This window comes from Corvus moneduloides, chromosome 12 (assembly GCF_009650955.1).
Source record: "Corvus moneduloides isolate bCorMon1 chromosome 12, bCorMon1.pri, whole genome shotgun sequence".
NCBI classification, from domain to species: Eukaryota; Metazoa; Chordata; class Aves; order Passeriformes; family Corvidae; genus Corvus; species Corvus moneduloides.
The window spans coordinates 20,046,281-20,072,171 of NC_045487.1; the positions used below are offsets into that span (position 1 = coordinate 20,046,281).

At 40.4% G+C, this 25,891-nt stretch overlaps 2 protein-coding genes across 7 annotated transcripts in view; one reads left to right on the top strand and one right to left on the bottom strand.

The window, feature by feature from the left end:
* Positions 1-20,881, top strand: part of LOC116449773 (transcription initiation factor TFIID subunit 4-like) — a 147,718-nt gene extending 126,837 nt beyond the window's left edge. The window contains exon 15 of the mRNA XM_032121596.1: positions 19,098-20,881. Within this exon, the coding sequence (XP_031977487.1) occupies positions 19,098-19,265 (168 nt within the window). The 3' untranslated portion in view covers positions 19,266-20,881. The remainder of the gene's footprint in view (positions 1-19,097) is intronic.
* A 9-nt stretch (positions 20,882-20,890) lies between these two features.
* The window catches only part of KCTD15 (potassium channel tetramerization domain containing 15), a 46,963-nt gene continuing 41,962 nt past the window's right edge, over positions 20,891-25,891 (bottom strand). For all 6 annotated transcript variants that reach the window (XM_032121604.1, XM_032121602.1, XM_032121606.1 and 3 more), the window contains exon 5: positions 20,891-24,364. In XM_032121604.1, the coding sequence (XP_031977495.1) occupies positions 24,209-24,364 (156 nt within the window). In that variant the 3' untranslated portion in view covers positions 20,891-24,208. The remainder of the gene's footprint in view (positions 24,365-25,891) is intronic.

The window sequence follows — 25,891 nt, forward strand, 5'->3', positions numbered from 1 at the left end:
ACTTTTTGTCTCACTAAATTTAAAAGAAGCTTTGTTAATTCTGACAACAAGTGGAAAAACGCAGCAGTGAATCTGTTCTCAAGTGATATACCTTAGTATATGGAGGATCCTGTTGTGAAGAACTTGGAAAATAATCATGGTTTATTAGCTGCACAGTCTTTTCCCCTTTGTTTCTATTCATTTAATTTAAAGTGAAACAACTCAGCATGCAAAACTAAAATTAGCTGCAAAAAAGGTGTAAGTGAATAAACAGGCAAATCCATTAGAGTCGATGGGTTATTGGATCCCTTGCCATTCCTCAGATGGCGGCCTATTAAAAGTGGTAATGTCTGCCTCCAGCGTGGCCTTGAGGCACGAAGAAGGCCAAGACAGGCATATTTCACATGCATCAGACACAAGAATTAAATAGACCAATGTTCCCTAAAAGACTGAAGTACATCTCTTTCTGACGTTCATCTCGGGCAAAAATTCATTGATCTCAGTATGTCCCTTGGCAATTATAAAATATTAAATCCAAGTCACACTTTTCTAGTTGGCTTAATTTTTTCTCTATTCACAGCTTTCTATTTGATCAATTTTAACAAGTTAGGAATAGCATCTAATAATAAAATAAAAACTGCAGAGTGAAAAAGTTTGTTCATTTCACATTCTTATATTTTTATATTTAGTCTTTAGACCTGCCTGTCATTTTATTGTGTTTTAAATAAATTTGCACACTAAAAAGATGAAAAGAATACCTATTTATACACTCAAAAAACCCCTCCATGTGCTCCTTTGAGTTAGCAGTTTCTTTTTAAAGCTACATATTTGTATGTGGCCATACTACTGCAGTGAAATGTGTATTTTAAAACTAAATCTGTGTAGTTAATCAGCATCATTTTTCCTAGTGTCAGACACTAATTATTTCTGCTTCATGTTTCTCTTATGTCAGGCTGGAAAATTTAATCTTGGTGGAATCTTACTTCTGAATAAGTACTTACATGAGCATGTTTGTTTGTTTGTTTGTTTTAACTAAATTTGGATTTGTTTGTGTAAACACCAGTCAAGCAAAATGACAAATAACCTTTCAGAACCCACATCTGTTTTAATATAAACGTGGAGATTGTGACATTCATTACAGCACAACAAATGTCTTTGCTGATCAGAGAATACCGTGGGGATATTTTTTCCATGCAGGCATTCTACCTGTTGTGTTGGCTTGTTCCCTTCCTGCTCGGGACTCTCATCTGGCTGGCACATTACAGCCTTCCATTCCTTCAATAAGCTCTTTGGCCAGCAGCTGGAAGCAGTCTTGGCTGCAAAGATGTCAAGAAGAATGCTCAGAGTCTTGGTTGGCTTTCAAAAAATGATAATTTTGATAGTTTACTATCAGCAAAATTACTCCATGGAAAGGCAGGGGAGCCTAATCAGTAGGTCTTAAATTTTCAGAAAAGCAAAGTGTAAGATTTTGCTTTACATTTTGGAAACAAGACCCTATTGCCATGTCACTTTTTTTTAATACACCTAAGTTGTTTTTTGTTAACAGAAGAACTATTGTGTTAAAGAGATGGGGGGGAAAAGAAAAAGTGTGGCTGCCAGTGTAGCTCCTTTAGCACCAATGGAGAGAAACCAGCGTGCTGCCCTGGGTGCCCAGTTTCAGCCACGGACAGATTGGCTCTCTGGTTCTGTGCTGTCTCTGTTGAATTTCTAAGCTGGCCAGTGTTTCCCTGGGTGTCAGAGCAGGGCTCCTGGCTGTGTTCATTGTCCTCAGCACAGGTCTCATCCATTGCCATGAGGAGCAACTCACTCCCATGGCTGCTGTGCTGAGGTCCCTGGGAGGAAAAGGAGGATACTCTGTACAGCTTATCATCCGTGCTTTGGGGTTCATCTTGGTGGTTTTTGTTTTGTTGCTGGTGGTGTTAGATTGGTTACTGTGCCTGTCCCTTGCTGTGTCTTTGTACAGTGAGTATTGTAAGAGGACTCATTTCCAGATGGTCCTTAAAGGTGAATATAGTTACCAGCTGACCAGCATCCATCTCTCCTGCCTGAGACTAACAGAGATGTAGGTATGATACGAAATTCAGGAAACACAGGAACACTGTATAGGTGACCCAGTATCCCACTAGTTGTTGAGATTTTTTTTCCCCTTTTTCATAGCAATTATGATCCAGGCATTTAAAAGTCACTTCAAGAGCAATGTTACTCACATATTGAGGCTTGAAAAATGCAGATATAATTTTCCCTCTTTAAAATTAATTTTTATATATTCTTCTGGAAGAGACAGATTTTGAAAAAGGTCTACAATGTGGCTTAGACTAAAATGTTTGTGTATATCTCTCCCTGCACATGTGCACATATAGACTTATGTGTGTGCTTATAAAATATTTTTTTATTATGTATCTGATTTATTATCAGCCATTTGACATAACATTATAAGCTGTCTCAAACATAGCTGAGAAAATAAAATTAGAAGAGTTGTGTTCTGTGTTTGATGATTATGGGTTGATGGGGTAAATTGGCTCTTTCCAATTGCCAGCATTAACTGCTTGTTGGTGTGTTCTGTGTGGTGGTGGTGGTTTCTTGGACAGCCAGCACACCTGCATGACCAACCAAAGTTTGATTTCCATTTCTCACCTAATGAACTGGCACATAATGTATTATTTATTAAAGCCATGATTCTAATTGATGTTTTGTCTAAGTCCGTTGGATTCAGAGAGCACTTTTTGTTCAAAATACTGTTTCCTTTATTGAGTCCCTGCTGCTATCAACCATACACTCTTAATCTCATGCTATTTATCTCATCTGCCCCAAACATAATTCTTGCCTGTTTCTTTGAATTTATAAATTGTAGAACTGGATTTGCTTTTAAAATCCACTTAAAATTCTGTATTTCAAAATAAGACAAAGTAAGATGATTTTAACTATGACTATTCTGAATATTTCCATGACTTTACACGATACAAAAAACTGCCCTTCTCCAGCTAGCAGTTTTATCTTATTCTACAGAAATAAATGTAGCTGGTTTGTTTTTGTTTTTTTTTTAATTCTTTAAACATAAATTAATGATAGTTTAATCAGTTTTCTGGCTGTTTACATTTTTTTCCTAGTCGGTTCTGCATCGTGATATTTTTGTACATTATATTATGATATAAAAGTAAATTAATAGCTGTAAAAAGTGACAGAATTCTGCTGTAAGGATGTGCAATATTGTTTATTAAAATTATGCTGGTTAAAGAACATTTTACTGAACTTCATTTTTCTTGAACTGCATACTAATTTTAAAGGTCAGTGTGGTTAGTTACCATAGTAGTGACCTAAAAATAACCTTTCCAGTGTACCTGTATATTTCTGATCTGTAGTGTTAGCATTCAGAAATGTTCTTTCCCTTAGAGTTTCAGCAGCTAAATAAGTTGCAACCCCTTCAGCTATACTCATAAAAATTTGCTTCCAGACAACATGGTCTGTTTATTGTGTAATAATCGAAATGGCACTAAATTGCAATGATTGCTGAACACTTAGGAATTGCATTAACCACTTAACTGCTAAACTATTTTCCATTTCCTTCCTCACTGTGAAGTATTATATTGATTTTCCTCTTAGTTAGAGCTGCTTACTCAACCCCTGAGATGAACAGAATATTTTAGTAACCTCATACACTGTCATATTTTGAGTCAATCAGCAGTGACCTTGGCAAAGAATTTTCTGGAGATTTTTTAAAAAGCTATCAAGTAGAATAGCTGGCAGTGTGCAGCCATATATCCTTACAGAAAATAGAGGGAAACACTAAACGTCTCTGCTAAATGAGTTTAGTACATTATATGGAGGATTAAATCTTTCTCTTCCCCTCTATGCTAGATGGGTTATTTCCTCTTACTTTTAATACACTGCTGCTAAGACAAATGGGTGAATAGTTCGGAGGCCTTATCCAGGGACTTAATCGCAGCCTGTAATGTGGTGCTGGGAGTGTAATTAAAAATCTAAATACAGTGATAAGTGAAGGATTTTAGTAGTGCCATTGTATTCTTGGGGAGTGTTGATTTTTTTTTGTTTTCTAAGTGTTGTTTGTTAACTGAGGCAAAACACAAACATTGGAGCAGCATCAAACTTCAAAGCTCCTTGGTGATTGTTAGCTAAACTGGTTGTTTCCAAATATTTTACTTTCAAATTAATTTCCTTTTTCTCTCAAAGGTTTATAGAGATAAATTCTGGTCGTGTTTCTTTCTGAGAAAACTTGTCAGAAAAAGCAGAGGGGGTTTTGGTTTGCGTTTGGGCGGGGGGGAATTTTTTGGGGTTTTTTTTTTTTTTTTGGTTTTTTTTTTTCCTAAGCAGAACCTCTCTGGAATCTTGCTGCAAAAAAAAAAAAAAAAAAAAAAAAAAAAAAGGAGGGGGGGGGAAGGCTGATACAGGTAAGGAAGAGTTAACTAGAAATGGAGCGGGGATGCTGGGGGGCAGCAGTGCTGCAGAACATAGCAGTGTTCGTGCGAAGGCAAGTCATTTCCCGAAACACTGCAGACACATGGCCCGAGGCGGTCTAAAACCTTTGGAGACCAAAATGGCTCGCAGGAGTTAGAAGTAATAAGGTGTTTTTCCCTTCTTTCTCCTTCACTGAAATTCTGTAAGGTTGCTATGCATTACCAAGGAACAATGCCACTATTTTTGTGTTTTATATGGGTATTAAGATCCATTACAATTTGACATTTTTAAGATTGGTTATCCTGTAGTTTGGTGTTAAATTGAAGTTGTTTGTTTTGAATTTAATTCTTTCATTTTTCAAAGGAAAAAAGGCAGCACTGCTGTGCTGATAGCTTACTGAAGTATGCCAGGATTTGATGTTTGAATTTAATGCTTGCTATCCCAAACTATAGGCAAAATTATCTGTAAAAGAAGTCTTGGGTTTTATATTTCTGTTAATATTTTTTTTATTCTGAATGGTGCTTTCTGGCTAGCTTTTCACAATCAGGTTGTAGAAGATACTGCACATCTACTATCTTTAAGGAATACAGTTTCTGGGATTATTTTTTAACACTGTGTTACACACCCAAGTCGTATTGTGCTTAATGCAACCTGCTTATGATTATTATAACCCTGCATGTTTGCAGCAGCTAAATAAACTCCACATCAAATAAATTACTGCAGAAACGTTATTAGGCCAGCAGCAATGTTAAGGACATCTGTTAACTCTTTTTTCAAATGCCCTGTCCTTACTATTTATTCTAAACATTTATGTTGTTAATTACTACTTAAGTAAAAGAAGCAGTCGTGCAGACAAAGCTGTGAAGAGCAGCTGAGGAGGATGAGACAAGCTCATGTCCCATTCATAGCCTTGCTCTGAATGCCACAGTTGCATGCCTGTTTTAGGGTAAACAGTGGTAAATCGGGACAGAGCAATGGATAACTGACAGAGATTGCCATCGAGGTGGTTACAGCAATGGTCATTGCTCCGGCCTTGCCTCAATCAGCATGGCAGAGTCTGAGCAGCTTTCCCCATTTAGGCCCTAAAAGTCTAAGTTGTTATTAGAGCTGGTGAAAAAAAATTTGCTATGAAACTTCCTCTGTCAAAATACATTTTTGTCAAAGATAAAATGTTTAGCAAAAATACATCTGTTTCAAAAACATATTTGTCAAGAAGGTTTCTCAGCTCCGAGATGACATTTCTAGTGAGAAAGTGAGTCTATTGCCGAGTGGTTGCAGCCCAGATCTGGGAGATGAAAGATGAATAGTGCCTTAACCACTGGGCTGACAAGTCTCTCTGCCACTCATGTTTGTTATAATGCAGGATGAAAACATTGTTGAGAATTGAAATGTTTTCAGGCTTAGTCTTTCTTATAAGGTAAAACGTTACACACTAGAACCCAACTCGTAGTTCTTTTAAGTATCAATTCTTTACATTTGAAATTCACCTGAGACCATTAGGTGTTCTGCCAGCTGGCACCAAGAGTGGTCCAGGACTCGTCTTCATTTGTAATTTAGTGAATTGCAGATACCTGATCATGAAAACAAACAGGATGCTGTTTTTCAAAGGTTAGATGGAACTGGAGAGCAACTCTGGTAAATTAAAACAAACAAGCAGTAATAAAAGGACCTGCTGCAATTCTCTAAAGACGGTGTCTAAAAAGTTTCTGTTGGGAAGTTTGCCAGAATACTGAGAGCTTTTCATCAGCGTGAAAGAAAAAATAGATGCAAAGTAAGGAATACTCCGTAACTGTGTTTTGTTTCTGTCATCTGAGCAATGTCTGATTCTCAGATTACAGTCTTGTCTCTGAATGAGATTGAAGTAAATCTGTAGTGTATACTTAGAGTATTGCCAGTTCAAGTGTTTTCCTTGCAGTTGTGTTTAGTGTTGGCTCATTGCAGTGTGGCTGTGGAGGATCACAGCTCCAAGAAACCTCTCCTTCACTGATTCACCTGCAGCCAGACTGAGCAGACAAAGGCAGGGCTGACTGCCTGGAGAGCCCAAGGTCCTGGCTGCAGGATGGCTCCTCTCCTTTGTCCTCCTTCCCCTTGGCCACCCCAAGATGCCCAAGGAGGTCTTGGCCCTGCCCGGTGCCTATCCTGTGGCAGAGATTCCCACAGGTGCTCCCCAGAGTCTGTCAGATAAGATCATGAGTTGGCCAACTCCTGTTTATGGGCCAATGAATTATGCAGCTGGGGTAATTAGATGGTTTTGTTCTGTGAGTCAGGATTATGCTCCTGGGGTGCCACCTAGGAAAATCTGTGAAATTGCATAATAAAAAAGTCATTTTTATGCAGAGGTGGAAATATTTTGAATGCAAAGAAGAATTGGTGGGGGAGGGCAGACCCGATGTCCTCCTGTATTTGGAGGGGAAGAGTGAAGTCCAGCTGTTAACCATTACAGCTCTTATTTCCCTTGCCTTGTACAGCGGGAGGATGAGGCTATTTTTGCATAAAGTCCAAAAGAAACAAAGTACTACTCTCCTCCCCCCAAGTAGGGCTACAGAATATAGATCCATTTGTGTAGCTGGGAAACATGTGTGGAATTATATATTTAGGGACTCTGTATATTTGTATAGGCACTGTATACTATTTGTGTAATAGGACCCAGATTACAATTAAATTCAATATTCCTTAATTAAACCATAGTTTCCATTATATTCTTCAGCTGCGTGTTTTGGAAGACATTTGAGGTAACAGACTAGTATGTAGTCTTGACTTCTCTAACCTCCGTGCCTTATGTTTGTGCCTCAAGATAACACTGAATAACATATTTAAACTGCTCATGTGTGAAAAAGCAAAATTATATCTCACGAACTGATTTCTTCGCACATTCAAAAAATCGAATTCCCCTTTTGTTCAGATACTTAACGGGAACCCAAAAGGAGGGAATGTTTGTGCACAAGATGTGGTATTTCAAATTGGAGAAGATACAAATAATTTTAATGAGAAGGCATTATACTGATTTTAAAAGTTGAGTAATTTTACAAAGGTATTCTTTTACAAATGTAGTTTTCGTTGTGTAGGCATTACAGTCTGGTTCAGTTGATAATGAGTCAGAGAAGTTTACTGAGCTGTTATGATTTACTATTTTGAGTTGAATACAGATATTGTAAAATAGTAATTGGTGATAACCATATTTGATTTTTTCTTCAATTTCATCATCCATAAGAACTGGTATTGTCAAGTGCTATAGTAAAAAACAGAGGGGCATATTCTTGTGGCTGTGATTAGTATTTATTAAAAATATGTTTTCCATATGTCTGTGTATATGTAATAGTTTTGTATGGGTATGTCTAAATTATACCAAAGCCACAGTCTTTCATGGATTTTTATTACTATGTAGCTATTTTTGGAGTTTCTGTAAATGAAGCAGACTTTAAATTTGAAGGCAGTCCACCGGATGAGCTGTTCTAGCCGGAGCTACAGCTTACTTTCAAATTCCAATATCTATATGACATAGAACTTGATGACATTAGATGCAAGTCTTAAAAGTAAAACAAAATAAAACAATAAAACACCAAAACCAAACCAACAAACCCCAACAGTAATAAAAGTTCCAAATGTCCTCTCTCCATTTACAGAATCTGTCCAGTTTTCTGAACTTTGGATAGAACTTAGATTTATTGCAATAAAATTATCATTTTATTGTTCAATATGATGCTACTGTTTGGGTTTTATGGGTACACAGAATAGCAAGACAATAAGGGGTTATAGTGATGGTGCTGTTTGTGGAAAAACTGAATTAGGCCCATAGTGGGAGGTGGTTAGCCAGGCACAGCCTGGACGTTTGCTCCTGAAAAATACAGAATCCTCTGTAGTTCCACTGAAGGGGATGCCCTTTTCTAAATAAGAGCAGATAGAAACAAAGTACTTTATAAATGAGTATGTAATGGATATGGCAGGATCTTGAGCAATATTTTTCAGAATAAAGAATATTCCGGTTACTGATTTATCTTATTCACTGAAAAAAAAGAAGGCCTGTAGCTCTGAAGGCATAATTTGTTTAAGACCCTGGCCAAATTAAGTCACCTGGGGAGCAGTGGAGGCTTCTGAAGAGCAGTCTATGATCTGGCCATGCATTTTGCTGCAATTTAATTTTAAAAGAGTAAGTAGAAGCCAAGATCTAAGAACTGTGGCAGTTAACGGGAAAAGCTGATATGGGATTATTGAGGTTAGAGTTCAGATAGAACAGATGGTAAAATAGTTATAACCTACTGTACCATATGTTGCTGCTGCACGTGTTCAGGTAGCACATTATGTGTACAGTGTGGAAAGATCAGGGATCCTAGCACAGATTTGTGGAAAGACCAAAAAAGAGCTCAAAAAATTGATTTCATAATTCCAGGCCGGTTAATGAGAAAGATGTAATTTGTTAAACCAGAACTCCAGAACTCACCATTCCAGAAAGGGATACCAAAAATTAGGCACAACACATAACTGCATCTTTTCTAATTCCCAGAAAACTAAAATGAAGCTTGTATTTCAGGAAGTCTGTTTCAGGCTCATTAGACTTGAATTTCTGGGGAAAGTATTTGAAGAAAAAAACAAATTCACAGCACTTGAATTCAGGCCATTAAAAACAGGTTACAATTTGATTTATGATTTTTGTAACTTTTAATCAGGGGCCAGATTGTCAAAAGAGCATGCTGTCTTATTGAGATGCCAGTGAAGTGATAAATTTCTCACTGGAAACAACTGGAGCTTCACTGGGTTAGAGTAAGTCAGAAAACCTGACTGCTGATCTATAATCTCTGCCAGTAATACTCAGATGCTTTTTAAGGAATCTGATGCGATACCATGAAAATAGGAAGGTAGAAGACAGGAAAGAGAAAAAAGGGTTAATCAAGTCAGAAGTACTGAGAGAAGAAGTGAAATAGTAGCAAAGAAGAAAAATGAAGGCAGAGAGTTGTGATTTGGAGTGGTGCTAAAGAGCCTCTGGGCTTGAGATTCATCTCGCATTTTATAATGCTCATGTTGTGTTGTATCATAATGCACTTGCTCCTACTGGAGCTGCTGTGCCTCCCCTCCTACTGCCAATGGTAAAAATAGGCCAGCAGCACCATTCCATGCTATGGAACACACTCGGAATTCCACGCTGTTGTTTCCCTTGGCTCTCACTAATTACTGCAGTAATCCCTCAGTGTGTGCTCCTGTGCTCAGCGCTTGTCTGCTTGGGTGCCCTCTCGCAGCATCTGCTGGGTTCTCACGTTGCTGCAATGCCTTGTGCCAGCTCCTTCCAGAGAGGGGAGTACATTGCACTCCACTGCCTTTTGTTTAACTTAGCCAAAAATATCCCATCATGAGCCTCTGGTTTGAGCTACTACTTTGGTAAAGGTTTTTCTTTTGTAGTTACAACCTTCTTTTTGATATAATATTCATGTTTATTTTGTTTTGGGAGTAATTAGATCTGACAGACTTGTCAGTTTATACATTGACTGTTGTCAATTTTCAGGACCCATCTGTAAGAGCTCTTCAGTATGTATCAGATGATTGATAAGGTGATTTTGTGTCTGGCTTAGACTTACTTCTATAATATATTTTAGGGTCTGTTTTAATTAGAATTGTTTGTAGTGGAGCACTTGATTTTGACTATCTGGTTTTTAATTTATTTTAAATAATTAATAACTATATATATTGGGGGTGATTTTAATAAAGGAAAGGTGGTGATAGTTGTAATATTTACTTGTTAAGTCTTATTTTCTTGAGGTAGTCTGAGTGGTGTTCAAACCTATCAGAATAGGAAAAATGAAAAGTTAGAGATAACTAAGAGTAGAGCTTTAACATCTGAAAAAAATGTTTTCTACATCACTGTGTCTCCTCCATGACCATCTGTAGACTAAAGATATTTATTCTTTATAGAAATTGATATGGATTGCCCAATCATTTTGGTACAGCAAGATACAGTTTAAAGAATCTTCTGGAAAGTTTTCGTGATGCATTTAATCCCACTGTTTATACAGTGAGGTGGATCTGGGAAAATTTTGAGTGTGTGAAAGGGTTAACTTTACAAAAGACAAGTATGTTTGGGTTTTTTTCAAATAGCTTAGTTTGAAATTTAAGGTTTATTGTTTGTTGTTGGCTGTGTTGAATATAAGTGTCTTTAAAAGATTGGTTGGTTGCTTTGTGATGAAACGGGCTGGAGGAAGATAAGGATTTGGGAATTCATGAAGAGGGGATTGCAGGGTTCCTAAAGCATAGAGCAAAGTTTAAATTGTCAGTAATGTGTTTATAAATTAAAATTATCTGCTTGTTACTCAAGGCTTGGCTGTCTTATTTTGTCTAATAATGGAGGGAAAGGAAAAACCTGGATTGACATTTAGGGGTTAGAGGACAGTATGAAGCAGAGGGTTGGTTTTGGAAGTTTAGGGGCAGATTAGATAGCGGTCTGATGCTGTAATGCAGAGCAGTCAGAGGTGGTGGAGACATGCAGGTCACCAAGTGTATCAGCTTTGAGTCCTGGAGAAGTGGTCCTGGTGTGCGAGAGAGAGACAGGAACGTGGAGAAGGACTTGGATGGAAGCAGCACTTGGTGACCAGGATGTGAAGAGGAATGTCTTGATAGTGTGGAAGGGGAAGCAGTGCAGGGAGTGGGGGCTCGTTTAAGGTTACTGATGTCTGTAGGAACTTGTTTCCTTTTTGGAGCCTTTTTTCCTGAGAGCTGTTTGTGCCAATCTAAGTTTTTTAAATGTTTTCTGAACAAGCAAGCCACTAACTTAAAAAGAGCCAAGAGTGAGACTTAGCTGTAAGAAATGTGAAGAAACTAAGAACTGAATAGCTGAATGATCTGGTAACTTCTCCCTGCTGAACTCTGTCATTTCTCCCTAATGTCTGAAATGCACCAGCCTTAATTATATTCCATGATATTTGCAGTAATAGAGTGTTAGCTGTCTTCCACCTTTTATTTGCAAATGTTAATGTCTTGTTTCCTGCACACTGGACTGTGTTCCAGCAATGTGTTTATCCTGCAAGCTGAAGGTATTAGCATTTAGGGTTTAATTTTATTGCCACTCAATCCAGAGATAACTGCATTGCCTGCTTTATTTTGGTTTGTTTAATGGGCTTGGTACGGGTGAGGGCCCTGCACTACCCTCAATCCACAGAGGAGCCCGTGGTAATTACAGGGAAAGGTTTAGATCACTGTTCAGAGAGAGTGACTAATCCACCAGCAGATTTTACACAGGAATAAAGTCCTAAGGAGCTGGTAGCTCTGTGGGTATTTTTGTCCTTTGTTTGGCAACTGGGACATAAAGTCACTTGATTGGCACTTGCACAGTTGCTGAGGGTGAGCAAGATGGCCAACAGCTGGAAACACAATTATTATAAAGTCTGGGTGTTATACATCATAATTAGGCTTAAGAACCGAAAGTCAGCTGAGATGAATGAGGGCAATTCATGCTCTCAAGAGCTGAGAAAGCGATTTTGTGTTTAAGATTGGGATACTTTTCTCTCTGTCTCCTGCTCTTCCTCCTCCCATGGGAGGGCTGGCAGGACATGAAGCAGCTGTGTGGTACCTGTGTCTCACCTCGATGAGTGCATAGAGTGTTGTGATGCACATGGAAGTGCTGACTTCTCCTCATCAAAACCTGCTGCAAATGAGTCTGGTCCCCTACAGTTGTTCTGCTCAGAGTGTTTTCAGTAAGAGGCAGGCCAAAAAGCAGCCTTTACTGTATGGCAATTATGTATCTTTTAATTAGACATTTAAATAATTAAATTTTACAGTTGTATGTGTCTAGAGATCGATGAATGTCAAGAATATTTTAATTATTTTATGTTTCAGGTTTTATGAAAGTCACAGTCATACAGGTTAGAAAGGAAAGGGCCACCCACTGTGTAAAACTGAGATAGTTTCAAATTAGTATCAAGTATATTAGAAAAAATTCAGATGGGAATCAAATATGTCTCAAGGAAAATGTGAATCCTGCAAGCTGGGCTGTAGGGCTTCTCCCAAAGTTGGTTTGATGTTTCTTGATTCTCTGTGAGAGAGAATGCAGGGATGTACAGAGTGACTGGGCTGGCATAATGCAAGCAAATGCTTAAAAAAACCTCAACAAAACAACAGAAAACAAGAAAAAGCCCCCCTATGTTAGTATTGAAAGATGAGAAGGGTAAAGCACCACAGTGCTTGAAAAATAGCAATAAAAAAATTTGGCAGGATTAGTATTTGAAAGGGAGCAGCACTTGATTAAACATTTGGAAAGCATGCAAGGAGAAGCATTCCAAGCAAAATGAAAATATATGTGTATGATGGAAACAGGATAAATAGAATATTCCACTTATAATTACCACGGCAAGAACGCAGCCTAAACTTAAGAATTCTTAATCAGGTAAAATTGTCGTTGCTTTTAAGTCCAAGTAAGGCAGTGGATTGTGTTGGGTATGAGATGTTTGTGGATAAAGATGTTGGCAGGACCCGTAGCTGCTCTGAAGAGCAGGTTCATGAACAAAGGAAATGAGACGACCCAGAGCTTGCACCACCAGCGTGTTGTGAGTGTGCTGCAAGGAGCTGGAGGATACAAGGCACTGTGTTCTCATCAGATACCAAACAGGCAGTGGGGGTGCTGAAAGATCTTGGAAAGGTCAAAGGTCTCTGCAGAATGCAGAGCTTATCTCAAAAACCTGAGTTTTTCTGCCTCACATCAGTGCAGTGATTATTCAGACACTGTGTGGATACATTGATTAAGAAGGGAGGATGAGTTGCAGTCTGGTTCCTACCAAGAGTGACCTATTGAGGACTGGGTACTGAAGCACCCATCTCTCTTGAGCAGGTGAATGTCATAGCCCAAAGCCCTTACACTTCATCTTATTATCTGTTGTCATTGGGGCAGACTCCTCTTCTTCCCAGATAGTTTCTCACTGAAATGCCTCCTAGCCTGCTTTTTGCCCCTGCTCTCATTCAGCTGGGGGGGAAATGCTGTCTTAGAGGGAGCAATAAGTGGTGAGATTGGAATTGATGCCCAGTTCCCTCAACTGGAGGATTTTGGTTTGATGCTGCTTTACCAAGCAGGTTTTTTATTATAATAGTACTTGCATATGTGACTTGGCGTAATGTAATAAAGGCGAGGAGCAGGTACATATAAAGTCTTCTGCTTGTAATGGCAGCCCATTTCTTTGGGTTCAAATAACATCAGGTAATTATAAACTGAGGTGATCACATCTGAAGAAAAAATTTTCACTGTATCCATGACTTAGTGTGATTTACCTTCTCCTTATTATTTCTTAATTTAAAAATTACTGCACGCTGTCTTTGAAATGTTGCAATTGTGTTGGTATTTGAAGTACTTGTAAGTACTTGTGCAAATCAGTTTTTCTGATGTTTGTCTGCAGGGCGAGGTGTGTGTTTATGTGCCCAGGGGAAAGGAGATGCATTTGCATCCAGAAGGGTGTAGCAAGTGAACGGGTGCCAAAACAGTCTGTAGGAACAGTTGCACTAAAATAGTACAGGGTGAAAATGTTGGCAAATGAAAATAACCAGCTTCCGAAGAAAGCATGGGATCTACTCCTCCCTGTAAATGCTGCTCATCTGAAGGCCTAAATGATAGCTTTTGGTGATGAATCTTTCTAAAGACACTGGTAGAGTCACCATGTTGCACATATGAAGATGCACGGTATTTTTGTAGATATAATTATATTTCCTATAGCATTGTTAATCTTTGAGGTGCTGATGAACAGTTATTACATTTCTGTACTTTAGAGGCATCTTAATTTTAGGATGTTTCAGTGAAATTGTTACTGTTAGCTTCAGTAGGTGTTGAATTAAACCCTAATTTATGTGGGACAGCTAATCATACATAGTATTATACCTGTTTTTCATGTGCCTCTCAGCCAAAGATCTAATAGCATTTTATGCAAGTAAAAACATAATTGCTGCAGAATATCTCCAGAATGTTTCTTGTGATTCAAGACCTCTTGTTCATAAAAGCAGACTAATAGATACCTTATCTTCCCACTCCTCTGCAGTGCACGGAGCTTGCAGAGACAAAATTCCTGGTATATTTTACTCCAAAAATAGCTTGGCTTTGAATTGTTGCTGTATGATTCCCACTTTCAGACTTTGGCTTGAAGTGAAGTCTGCCACAAGGATGTGCCATGTAGCCTGGGAAGAAACCCAGCGGATCTTTTATCATTATTGCCTTGTCTCTGGCTCACAGAGAAGCAATAGCCGCAGATCAAGACTCTGTTCAAAGCAGAGATGTCAGCACTGAATTGTTTTTTGGTGAAGGAAGGATGGATAAAATATTAAATGCAATCTGCTACTTGCCCTTATCTTTCTGTTCCCTGACAAGAATATTGTATTTTATTTCCATGGTTCTGTAATTCAAAGTTGAAGAGATGCAGGTTTGTGAAGAAAAAAAAAAAAATTGTTCAACAGTAGAAATTGTTATAAAAATAAGTGTAGATTCTGTATTACATTTGCTTTCTTCTGTGAAAGCACTTCTATCTCGAGCAGGGAACAGCACATTTTTGGGACTTACCCACTTTGATTTCCATCCACCTGCTGCTGTAACTATTGTAATTTCATGCACAAAGACGCTTCTACTTTGTGAGTGGTGGGCGAGTTTGCCCACGATCATTTTGAAAGAGGCGTGTCTGTCTGCCTCAGTCCCCTTTCCCAGCAGCCTTTAAACCTTTACGAATCCTTAGGGATCCAGTTGAGTGGTGGGGCCCAGCAGAAGGAGAACAGAGGTAGGAAGGAGCTTGAGATTTTCAGTCCCTACAGCTTCTGTGGGTACTGTTGGCTTGGGGACAGCAAAGAGAGGCTGGCTGGGCTCTCCAGAGGAACAGGCTGCACTGTGAGCTCTGGGGTGCACCTGGCTTGGGGTCACCCATCCCTGGGGGCTGAGGAGCTCCTGCAGCCCTGGGGGCCACGGGGGGACCCACCTGTGTCACCTGAGGATGGGACAAGAGCTGAGCATGGAGTAGCTCCGACACAGTTTCCAGATGGGTGAAGGTTTGGGAGGCAAGGGGGACTTGGTGGTTGGTGAAGGGCACACGCTGTTCCTGGAGAGGTAAGAGGTGATGCACACTCTGTAGAGGAGCTGCATTTGCTGTTCTCAGTAGTGCTGAGAACTGTGACACAAAGGAGGTTTTGTTGGCCTCTCTGTGCATAGGGCTTGTTGTAGTCTCCCTGTCACTGGGAAAGCGTGTTTCTGTAGCAGACTGTTGTAGCTAGTGATCTACCAAGGCTTCGGTCAAGATTTTATTCTGAACTGTTTATATTTCCCTCTGCAATACAGCAGGAGTTTTCTCATAGAGGAAAATCATGAAAATAGCAAACAGGCTGAGAAAGGTGGCCCAAATGTTGTGTCACATCTGACATAAATTCAGAATTGCTTCAAAGTATGCATACTGAATGAGTAATTACTCTGATTCTTCTGAAGCCGTAATTTCAAGCTAGGTAGCTTCCAACAGTTGAATTAAGCTTGTCAGTCCAACACTGTTATTTGGAATGCTGTGAGCTTTATCCCCATCAGCTCACGGGGCTGAAGTGCAGTAAAGCTGTTCCGGCAGACAGACTGTGGCTGTCTCAGTGGGTCTGGGATTACAGGTTAACGGAGAGCACAGCACCATGGCAGGGTTACAAATTCCTGCCTGTGATTTTCCATGAATTGATTTTCTCTTCAGCCCTGGCCGGGAGCAGGAGCTGGGGGGAGTCTCAGGTGCTCCCCACCCCTGGAGGCCCGCAAGGAGAGCACAGGAGAATCTCTTTGCTCTCTGCTGTGTGCTGGGCTGTGCTGTGGGATTTGCAGCTGCCAGGTCCGAGGCAGTCACCAGTCCCCAGGTGTGTTACAAGAAAGGATTGAAGGAGCACGGGAAGAGGGGCAGTGGGGAAAGGAGAGGCTGGGAGGGAAGGAGAAAGGAAGTCACTGGAACGCATGTTTGGAAGCTGTCTCAAAATTAAGAGGCACAGAGTTCATGCATAAATTACATGGGTTTTTTCTGGTCTGGAATGTCTCAAGTTTTCCTGAAATTATAACTAGAAGTTCACTGATACAAAAACTAGCATTGATGTATATTTGAGTGTGTGTGAAATTTGGCAATAACTTGGGTGTGGCAGGCCAGGAAATAAAGGAGGTAAACAATTTAAAACCATTACTTTTTTTGTTAGAGCTTTTATCTGTGTAACTCTGATTAGTTGCCATAGATACAGACAACACAGGGGCTTGTTTGGGTTGATGAAAAATCTGTCATGCTGGTAAAAAATGTGATTTTTCTTGAGAAAATTTTGAATTATTTCACTTCCACTATTCTTGGCCATTATTTTAAACTACACTTGAATTCATGTATTCAATTAAATAATTATGGCATTTAGGAGTCCACTTTTTTATATATAGCATCTGCAGAGTAATTTTGCATACAATGCAGTACCAAACAAACTGGTTTTTAATTTAAATTAGTGATCATATTGACACACATAAATTACTGTTCTGTGAGCTTACAGATGTGCTTCTCTATTTCTAAAATAATTTTTATGGGTTTTTTTCACCTTGTGAAACAATTCCAGAACATGATCAGGTAACTGATGGGCTCACAACTGTGGTTACAATGTGCACAGCTTGATGCCGTGTTCTGGTGCTGGTTAAGGATATGCTCTTCCTATGTAGAAGTTCAGTATCTCAAGTGATAAATGCAATGAATATGACTTGGCACATCTTAATTCCAGCTACTCTGTCCAAATAGAGAGCAGTTCCTTGCTGTCAATGTAACTCACCTGACTCAAGAAATAGTTTTTTATAAAGAAAAAATGTTAAAAGTTATGCAGCTTTTCTGTGACTGTTGGGTGTGTGTGGGATGCTCCCAGTCCAGAGTGCTAAGGACAGCAGTTTCCAATGAGTTTAAGGTGGCCACATTCATTACAAGTGTATTTGTCACAGGTCCTGTGGTCAGGATGAATCTGAAATGAGTGCTGTGGGCAGGGGAGAGATGCACCATGGTGGGAACAGAGAAGAAGGAGAAGTATTTTTTGAGTCAGCTTGATTTAAAATAAATACACACACAGTGGTTTCTTAAGGACTTAGGAGCAGTGGGCACAGCCCTGTCAGAGTGGGTGCATGGTCAGAGTCCAGTGAGAGGCAGGTCAAGGTATGGTTTTGTACAACCTGTGGAAGACAGAGAGGGAGAGTTTAAATGATTCCTTTTCTTTTAGGAATGCAAAGTGGGGTTTTGGGTTAAAGGCTGAACTCGAAGCAGTGCTGAATACATGGATTATGCACTGGGCATGTGTTTGGCTGCAGCATGGATGAGCAGCCCTTGCAGCTGCATTTCCTATGAGCAGTGAGGTTCGGTGCTCAATCAATTAATTAACAAAAACTGCTCCATACTGGAGAGCAGAATCCTTTGGCTCAAATGCTCCGGGTGCTCAAAGGTCGTGGGCTTCTCCCTCCATTCCCTGCAAGCTGAGCCACATTCACTGCACTCCATGAAGCCTTTTGTGTTTGTGGTTACAGAACAGGATTTGCCCCACTGCTGTAATTGAATAAGCAGGTATGGGAGAAATAACATGAATAGTGCAGTTCTGCAAGGAGTCAGACTGACTGTGGTGGACAGAGGAAAACAGTGCCATGCCTTACTCTCAACAGACCATGTATGTTTCCCCTGCAACTTTTCAGTAGTAAAATTACCCTTAACTGTATTCTTAATGTCTGGACTCAAAGATCCTAGAATAAGTATTTCCTGGGGAAAGAAAGGTAGGTTTGAGCAGCAGTTAAATGTGGGATATTAAAAGTATTGAAAATTTTACCAGATGTCTTAGAGGTTTGAAAAATAGCTTAAATCTTTTCAGTGATTAAAACCTATTTTTCTACGTTAGAACACTTTATTTTGCTACAAACCAATTGGAATTAATAAAAACAGTGGACTCCTATGGATGAAAAAATGGCTGAACATGTGTGTGCATCAGGTTTGAGTTTAAACTCCATGAGTCTGCAGGGGCTGTAATTATGTCCTTTCCTTTTCTAAATACTCAGATCACTGTGTTCCCAGGCCCAGTTTAAGAATTTTCTCTCTATATACAAAGCCAGGATGAGGTATTCAGTAATTCACTACCAATGAAGCAATTAAAAAATATGTAATTGTTTAACATAGCTGTAGAAACAGGTACACTAATGTTTATCATCACATAATGTCTGAGTCTTTGTGATTTTTCCATTTAATTTTTTGATTGTTTGCTTGCATTGAGTATCTCCCCACACTGAGCCCTTCTCTTCAGCAGACCCAGAGGAGAGAACTGGGGTCCCTCTGGGGACATCCCAATATGCCACTCACCTGTTCCCAGTCCTTGGATGAGCAGTAGGATTGTGCACACATTTGATATCTTAATGGCCTTACCTGCTGAAAATAGTTTTCTTCTTAAAAGGCTCCTGAATTTAAACTGGTCAAATATGTCTACAGTGAACATGACTGTAGCAGGATGGATTTGTCCCGAGCTGTAAGTGACCAAGGTTTAGCCTCATGTGTTTGCACTTGTGGCCTTTACTCAGGTTAACCTGGTGAGAGACTCAGAATAGAAAAAATAATAATAGTAATAAACCCCTCATGTAATGTTTACAGAATGAGGCTCATAATGATGCATTGAAGCTGTTTGAAAAGAATCCAGCAGCTGTAGCCCTGGGAGAGGAGGAGGCCCTTTGCTGCTGAGGACTCATGCTCTGGTGTGCTCTCTTGCAGGGTGTGGGGGTGTGTGCTGGCAGCCAGGCCGGGCTGGGCACGGCCTCCCCCCGGCAGTACCCCCGGCAGAAAATCACGCGCGTGAACCTCAGGGACTTCATCTTCTACATGGAGCAGGAGCGAGAAATGAGCCATTCTCTGCTGCTCTACCGAGCTCTGCTTAAATAAAGCCAACAGTTGTACTGATTGCTCCACAGAAGCTCAACTTGCATTGAAAGCTGTCATTTTAATGTGCCTTCTATTTTTTTCAGAAGTCAATGTTCCAGTAATTTTGTTTTGTAAAATTGTCAGACACATGCAATAAATTCCCTTTATGTAAAAAAAAAATATATATATATATATAAAAACCACCAAAAAAAATGTGCAAAAGGTTTTAAAATGTTAACTCCACAAATAAAATCAACATTGAAGTCTTGCTCCATTTGGCCATTTTAGGTAAGGCTGAAGTAGCTGATGTTGAAGTTACACAAATGCAATGGCTCACCTAAACCATCTCCTGGCCAGGACTGGGACAGGTTCACAGGGGTGGGTCCCAGCCATGGTGTTCACCTGTGTGTTCACTCGTGCTGGGCTTGTTTTGTTTTCAGTTTACTAGCACTGTCTTACTAACCATGGTGATACCTGTTGCTATTTTAGCTTAGTTATAATGGCAATTTTTTGCACAGCCAAGAGACTAGCCACTGCACACTCCCACAAATTTTATATATTTAGGATTTTTGCTTTTACTGCACAGCTCATTTCCTGAGCCATTTGCTGAACCAAATCTTAAGTGTATGAAATCTGTGTGCTGGGTCTCAGCTGAGTTACCTTGACTTGCTTCCAGTTGTTTTCTAAATCTCATCAACCTTTTGCGCATTTGTAGCAGCTGGTTAGTAACAGGATTCAAAGCTGGGTTTTATTTTCTAGAAAAATACTAATTTATTTATTGCAAAGAGTATGGATTAATGGTGGTTTTAAAAGATAATATTGTTCAGTAAAGATTTTAGAGTATTCTATATGGATTTTTAAAGTCACTGTAGAGGTTTCTGGGGGCCGCTTCCACTCCTGGAGTGGGGAGAGCAGGTGAGCCCGGGCAGCCTGGTGCCACCTGGAGTGGGGACACCTTTGCCTTGGACAACTGGACCAAGGCCTCCAGTCCGGAGAGGCTCCTGAACAGGCACGTGACTTTAAGCATAAGGAGCAGCTGTAAGTACCTAAAGGTGGGGTGAATGCCTTTTAAATGCTTTGCTGAAGCAGAATTTGGGCCCACACGGAAGCCAAGCGATGTCAGTGTGAGCCTGTGAAATGGGGATCGAATAGGGCACGCACAGGCAGGTGGGCACGAGCTGTGCTTCAGAGCTAACAGTGTTACCAGTCACCACAGAAGGGACACATTTGCTTATTTATCTTTTCCATTTTTACTATGTTATGCTTGCCACTTTTTTGAGGCAATATTTTTTTTGATGGGAAACCATAGCGAAAGCACAAATAGAACTATTTGTCCAATAGTTTTAAAAACAAAGGTTTTAATTATTTTTTAAGGTTTATGAAAAGCAGAAGAAAATTTATACTGCTGCTATTTAGCCAAAAGATTATTCATAAGGTATTTAAGGCCAGGAAGTGTAAAGTTACGTTTTAAATGTATTGATAATTTGTACATATTGTTAATAAAGGCCTTGTGTTTATTAGAGTTACGTTATTTTGATGATTTCTGTACATACTGGTAAATACCCCCAATTTGTGTGAAAACATACTCCCTTATTTGTACTTATTTTGTAAAGAAATAAAACAATTTACTAAAGTAACACATCGAGTGACATACAGTATTAATTTATCAAACATGAATTTCACATTGTCTTGTAGTTCTTAAGCACTGGTCAGAAACATTTTGCATTAAAATATTAACAGAATACCCACAAAGAAATATTAAAACCAAATACTTCAATGTTTTGTTGTGCTGATTCTTATCCTTTGTGAAACATCTAATAAAATTGTCAACAAACCTCGATGCCATTAGTACAGAGAATGGATGTACTCAGCAGTGGCTTTCTCGGGAGCGATGAGTCCAACAAGCACAACAGAACATTCTCTTTCGCCTTCTGTCTGGACTGGAGCTGTGACAGCCTGGACACAAAGTGCTCGTGAAGCCTCGTGCTTGTCAAGCACGGGAACAGTGCTTAGCAACAGCGAATCAGAAGAGTTTTGTTCAATGGGTTTAGGTGAAAAACCAGGCTGTGCTTTGCTTCTTGGCCTTCGCCACACAAACCTGTGCTGGCTGCACACCACAGCTTCACTGGGGTTCTGTGGTGCTTTAAAACATCTTAGCGATGCTGAGCAACGTTCTTCATTAAGTTATGTTGCTATGGTTTAAGGCCAGAAGTAAATATTCAAATCAGTTTTTGCTGATATTGCTGCCTAAAAATATAGGGAAATAAGTAAAAAAGATATAAATGAAACTGTAATAATCTTTAAATAGGTGACCTGAAGTTACTAACTAAAAGAACATGTCCTAGGCTTAACTTTTTTTTTTAAAGGCATATTTGTTCTAAGAAAGTGATTGTTTCCACATGTCTTCCTTGCCTTTGTGCTGTTTTGCAGTCAATGCTGTGATGTCATGGTTTAAACTTCCCATCTCAAGTTCACATTTAACTCGGCTGGCGCAGCCTGGAACCCTTTCCAATGCCACCTCAGCAAAGCTGCCCCAACTACGGGAGCTGCTTTATTGAGCCGTAAAAGAATACAGTAAACACCAAACTGAGGAAAAACCAACCAACCAACCAACCACAAATACTTCCAACGTTCCACAGATGTGTAAAAGCACCATCCCACTCTGCGCTCCCCAGAGCTGCCTGGGGAGAGCACCAGGGGCAGGAGCAGGCCCCTGGGATGGAATATCACCTTTATTCCCTGGCTGAGAGGTAAGAACCGGACAGGACGTGCTGCCGGAAGCACTCGGCTCACCCCGTGCCGGAGGGCAGGGCAGGAGTGGCTGCAGGATAAAAACAAGAACCTGAACAGACTCGTGAAGGATACTTTGGACTTAAAGGTATGAAAGTAATAAATAAAACACTTTTATCTTTTTGTAAGACATGGCTACATCAAGCTGAATGGAGAAAAAGGCTGGAGAAGACGCAATCAAAAATTCTCACCTCTTTCAAACAACATGGGAGATACAGTGAATGTTCCACCCTACGTGCTTGTTTTTGTTCATTTACTTTACAGAAATGTTTATGGCATGAAGTACTGTATAAGAAATGTGCATACACAAATACATGACAATTATACGTTAAGTTCTTTACAATATTAAATGTATAATATACAATTCTACAGATATCTTACATACAAAGGTGAATGCTGTGCCATATATTCAAATATGGCAATGCCTAGCGACTTTAGAATGTCGTACAAGTATAAAACCACAAAATAAAATAACTTTACAACTCTTAAAGTAGACAGATTTGCTCAACTGTTCTGTTAAGGTAGCAGGCCAAGTGGCCAGGATTGCCATTAGAGATTTCCGAGTGTGGTGACCAAGGTGAGAAAACCTGCAGAGGTCTGATTTTCCATGGACAGGTATCCAGCCCTTTTCCAAAAATTAGACCCCTGCCTAGATTTTACCTTGGATAGTCAGTACAGCTCATTGCTTTTGAAAATACTAGTCTTAAACATGACTTAAATTTTGCCTGATTGCAATCAATTTGCATTAAAGAACTGTTGACCACTTAATACTCTGTACCTTGTTCCATATGGCCATATTTATGCATCTAAAAAGAGTTTAATTAAAATTCAGCATCTACAACAATATTCTATAAATTAATGTGGGAGAAACTAAATTGTGATTAACACATGAATTAGTGATTGAGGACCCAATCATGCTAAACAGCAATAAACAGGATTTAGCAGAATGCTATTTATAACCTTGCACCTGCAAACACGGTGCTGTCTCCTGAGTTAGGAAGCCCTGTGAGTCAGTGCCAAGTCCTGGCAGAAGCAGGACCCTCCTGCAGACAGACCCCTGACTTTGTTACAGAGAAAGTTACACAGATAGAGGGCAGCTACACAGTTAAAATCTAAATAATAATTTAGAATAAAAAAACAATTTAAGCAAAAGGCTGCCTGCTTTCATCCGGCAATGGCAATACAGGATTTTAACAACTCTTTGCAAGAATTCCAGGCCCATAAAGAGTGGGCTTGTCCAAAATTCTTAAAACTTTCCTGCTAAATGTGGGTTTCTAACATGGTTAGTAAATGATTAACAAGGGGTGGCTTGCTTGGCAGAACCATGCTTCTTTGATGATGCAAAACTTAACAGTTGCTGTGTCAAAACAAGACTGGCTTTAAAGAGCTACAGCTCCATGTCAAGTATGTGACCCTCGTGTGATGGTGGATTTATTTAGCATTTTATTTTGTGCTTCCAGATCCCTACTGTTGCAAATATTGCCGTAAGTGGGCCTGTCTAATTTCTTGTCACTTATTTTGTTTGGTTTGGGGGGTGGGGGTTTAGTACTGAGCACCAGTGACTATGAATTGGTCCTTTTCTGGTTCTGGATCCTGTTCACAGAGAGAGACCTCAGTTGGAAATGTAGTATAAAAATAAGCCATTTGCTCATGTGGGTGAGTACAATCACCAGGTGACTGTGATGCTGGGGGTGTAAAGCACGTCTGATATGGAGGAGGGGCAGCAGTCAGGGAGGAATCTCAGTGCAGTTTTTAGGGTTCTTCCTCCCGCAGACGCCCCCGTCCCCACAGCGCAGCTCTGGGGTGTCCCTGGGCAGCTGTCGGGACCACTGCTCCTGCTGGTCTGTTCCACTGCTTCCATGGCTCTTGCTGCAGAAGCCCAGTCCAGGGCCAGGGTTTCCGAAGCTTTGCCTGTTCCACACCACTGCTGGCCAGCCCAGAGTACATCCCAGACCCGCCACGCTGGGTGTGCTCAGGAACGTCACTGTGGACAACGGACAACTGGTTTTTCAAATGCATTCCATGGCTGGCTGTGTGACAGGTAGTTTCAGAGTACCACTAATTGGCAACATAAAGTCAACGTCTGTTTGCTAATACTGTTTTGCAAATCCTTAGTGTTTCACATAAGGGACTATTAAACACTTCTACGGTTACAAAGGGGGCACAGGGAGGGTCTAGTCCAGGGGCTCCTGTTTTATTCTGATTGTTGGGGTGGGCTGTGGTCGTCTGTCTTCGCGACACAGCACGTATTCGCTGAACTGGGAGGAATCTACCCCACCACCACAGGAAGCTGCCACGTTAAATCCCTTCTGAAATAATCTTTCGAGCACCTGCAATGTGGAGGGAAAAAAATCAGATTAATATTTAGCAAATTTTAGTGATAAAAGCATTCGGAAGCACCAGATCTAAATGATGGATTTAGTCTTTCGAGTCCTCGTTGAATGAATATTATTCAGCTATAATTCTATAAGTTATTGTTAAATGACTATACTGTGATTAAAGTCTCGCTCTCAGCAAACCTCTGTAGAAAACAAAAATTAATCAAAGAAATAAGCACTCTGCAGAGCAGCTTAGTATATTATATAGTAAAATACTGGACTGTGGTGATATTGATGCTCTCTCTTACTGCTTATCGAAAGCAACATCAGGTTTAAGCTGTAATAAAAAGTGCCAATTATTCATTAGTAATATGAACAGTCTTAGAGAGAGGGGGGCTGAGAAGCTCTTCCTTGGCAGATGAAAATGTATTAGGAGTTCAAATGACACATCCACCAGATCTTCGTGGCAATCACAGCTGTTTGCCCTCGCTGGAAGGGAGCAAAGCATGGCAGGGACAGGATGCAGAGCCAGGATGTGGACAACAGGGAAATGTTCTGGCCCAAGAAAGAGGTTAATCTGTACTGCCCAAATATGTATTTTCTCTTTCTACTCCTTAAGAAAAGTTGGTGCAATTTAGATGCATGAATTTAAGGAACCCAGAGGCAACTTTAATTTCTGCGACTGTCACACAGCACATTTCCCCAGGATATACTGATCCTGGCAATGGGATCGGGGACGTGTTTCCACATGCGTGAGCGTGTGTTGGTATTTGGCTTCCCAGCAGAGCAGGACACACCAGGCTTTTCCCAGAGTCAGGTGAGAGCAGATGCCAGATCCACCTTGGGCAGGTCACAATGCAGGACCCACTCTGGCTCTCCTCAGTCCTGGGCAGCAGCCTGGAAAAATGGTTCCTGTGTTCTTCTCTACTGATAAATGCCATCGAAGGGAGCAGCCTGTAGTGTCCTCCAAGAGCCTCACCCAGGGTATGGCTCCCACTGTGGCAGCACGTGGAACAGGGAAGTGACCAGATGGTTTTAATTATTAAACCTGAGGATCCCGGTCACAGCAGCACCAGCCCCGTGTGACACCTCTCTGCACCCACAGCGACCTGGACCAAGCCCTTTACAAACTTGTTCATTCATCCTAGAGAGGTGTCTAAGCAATACATCCACCTTCAGACACTCATGTCGTACTTTCCTGGGCTGAGGCTACAGGAGTTTGGTCTCTGCTCAGCTTCGCTGTGAGCACGTCCGTGGTTACACCGACTGAGGAGCTGCACACAGAGCACTGCCCTCGCCCTCACACACACCCACCTGAGGCTACGCTGCATTTCTTAGTGCACCACTTCTTTTGCCTGAGTGTTTGCTTTGCTTTTCCCAGACACATGATTTTGGAAGGACAGCTGTGTCCAAGGTGGTGTCGTAGTGCAGTGCAAACCATGGCAGCAGCATTTGCTGGTTTTAATCCGTTTGATCCCTCCTTAGGGGCTGCCTGTGTTATCCATCTGCACTTAATCCAGGGTTTGGCTTTTCAGGGGT